Raw genomic sequence first — 2358 nt, 5'->3', positions numbered from 1 at the left:
TTTTTTTTTTTTTTTTAAGATTAAATTTTCGTTATTATTAAATAAATAAATATTTTCAGATTTGTATGAACGAGTGACAAAATTGAAAGAGTCAAGAGTATTATTAGCTATAGGAGGATGGACAGATAGCACTGGTGATAAATATTCTCGTTTAGTTAGTAGCGGTATTATTCGTCGCAAGTTCGTTTCAGCTACGATAAACTTCTTAAAGAAGCATAACTTCGATGGTCTCTCCTTCGAATGGAATTATCCGAAATGCTGGCAAAGCAATTGTAAAAAAGGACCGGATACCGACAAACCCAATTTCACCAAATTGATCCAGGAATTGAAAAATGCGTTTGACCAACAAGAACCAAAGTTAACACTTGCTGTAGCCTTTTCCGGCTACAAAGAGGTGATCGATAGAGCTTATGAAGTGCGAGAAATCTCAAAAGTAGCGGATTTTATATCTGTAATGACGTACGATTATCATGGTGCTTGGGAGTCAAAAACGGGACATTTGTCACCTTTGTTTGGAAACGCTGGCGACGTTAATCCGTACTACAACATCGTGAGTTTAGCAATACATTATATTTTAATAAAAAAACAAGAGAAATTATTAAAAATTTTTTCTTTATAGAATTCTACAATGGAATACTTAGTTAATCTTGGAGCAGAAAAGTCGAAACTTCTGGTAGGGATACCTTTATATGGACAGGCTTATCGATTATCCAGTGAAAATCTGGCAAATCTTGGTGACCCGACAACTGGTCCTGGAACTGCTGGAGAATTTACAAAGCAACCTGGAATGCTGGCATATTATGAAATTTGTGATAGAATCAAATACAAGGGTTGGAAAACTGGTTTAGGTGAAAAATCTAATAAAAAAAAAAAAATCACTTTTCTATTTTTTCCATGAAATGATTTTAAATGATCTTAAACATTTTTTAGGTCCAAGTGCTTACCTCAGAGACCAATGGGTGGGCTACGATGATCGGGAAAGTGTCTACGCGAAAGGGGAATACATTTTACAAAGTGGTTATGGAGGTGCAACACTGTGGACTGTAGACTTGGACGATTTCTTAAATCGTTGTTGTTCAGAGTCGTTCCCACTATTAAAGAGTATAAATCGTGCGTTAGGTAAATGAATCATTAGATATATTCTCGATATTTTCTTTAAATTTAAAGAAATTACGTGACTTATTAGTACATTTGTCATTATATTTATATTATTGCAGGTCGTTTAAAAAACAAGGAATTTTCTGAAGGATGCCAACGACCAGCAGAACCAATTACACCGCAACCTCCAACGTTGACAACTCACAGTGATGCCGTGGAAGAGACTCCACGGCCAACCACACCGATGACTAAACCAACCATGTGGCCAACGTGGACTGAAAAGCCAAGCACAAGCACTCAGCATACGAGTACAACCTGGCCCACTTGGACTTGGAAACCAAGCAAAAAACCAGATACAACGACTATGAGCAGTACTACAATCTCTTCGACCCAATCCACCAACACGTGGACTTCAACCAAGTATTAAATCTTAAGTTTCGCATAAATAAATAAATATTATTCATTATTATTAATAATGTTATATAATAATAAAACTCGTAAGTTTTTTAAAATATATTTTTTTGTTTTACCATAAAAAAAAAAAAATTGAAGAAAGCCATCAACGGTGGAATTAACGGAAAAACCAACGGATTCTTCAAAGCCGGGAACATCGTGTATGATAGGAGAATATGTACCAGACCCTGAAAGTTGTAAAAACTACTTTAGATGCGTGCTCGGCGAATTGCAGCGCGAACAATGCGCGCCCGGATTGCATTGGGATGCAAGACGAAGCATTTGCGATTGGCCAGCTGCAGCGAAATGTCAAGTGGAAACTGGTAAGACTGCTTTATCTTCATTGTCTATATATATATATATATATATTTGTTCATCGAAGAAATATTTTTTTAATTTAAAAAACAGAGAACGTAGGTATGTTAGATATTTTTTTTTATTATTACTATTACTATTATATAATAATTATATAATAGTATCTTTTTATTACACATTACGCTAAATTCTTCCTTTATTATTAATTGACTTTCATTTTTAAAATTAAACGTCATTAATATTTTGAATTTTATGTTGAAATGTACAAATAATGAATAATTATATTACACGGAAAACTCATTTCCTGATTTTAATATAATAATTCTATAGTAATTTCTTCAGGAGTTGTCGTTAACAGATATATCGGTTCATTGGCAATAACGTAAACCTGTTTATTCGCGCGTGGCAATAATCATCTTCACTCCTGCGCATATTTTTCCACCAACCGCCTCCAGACAAACATCTTCCCTTTATAAATCATTCGATTCTCTG

The 2358-nt window shown here is 34.3% G+C and overlaps 1 protein-coding gene across 3 annotated transcripts in view; it reads left to right on the top strand.

Annotated features, from left to right (window-relative positions):
- LOC102679388 (probable chitinase 10) overlaps positions 1-2358 on the top strand; it is a 14366-nt gene that overhangs the window by 5170 nt on the left and 6838 nt on the right. For all 3 annotated transcript variants that reach the window (XM_006621549.2, XM_006621547.2, XM_006621548.2), the window contains exons 9-13: positions 60-550; positions 620-848; positions 931-1119; positions 1218-1518; positions 1651-1874. In XM_006621549.2, coding sequence (XP_006621612.1) covers positions 60-550; positions 620-848; positions 931-1119; positions 1218-1518; positions 1651-1874 — 1434 coding nt within the window. The remainder of the gene's footprint in view (positions 1-59; positions 551-619; positions 849-930; positions 1120-1217; positions 1519-1650; positions 1875-2358) is intronic.

The sequence above is a fragment of the Apis dorsata genome, unplaced genomic scaffold (assembly GCF_000469605.1).
Source record: "Apis dorsata unplaced genomic scaffold, Apis dorsata 1.3 scaffold_631, whole genome shotgun sequence".
Classification (NCBI taxonomy): Eukaryota; Metazoa; Arthropoda; class Insecta; order Hymenoptera; family Apidae; genus Apis; species Apis dorsata.
The sequence above is the reverse complement of the archived record's forward strand: the minus strand, read 5'-3'. Positions and strand labels throughout refer to the sequence as shown.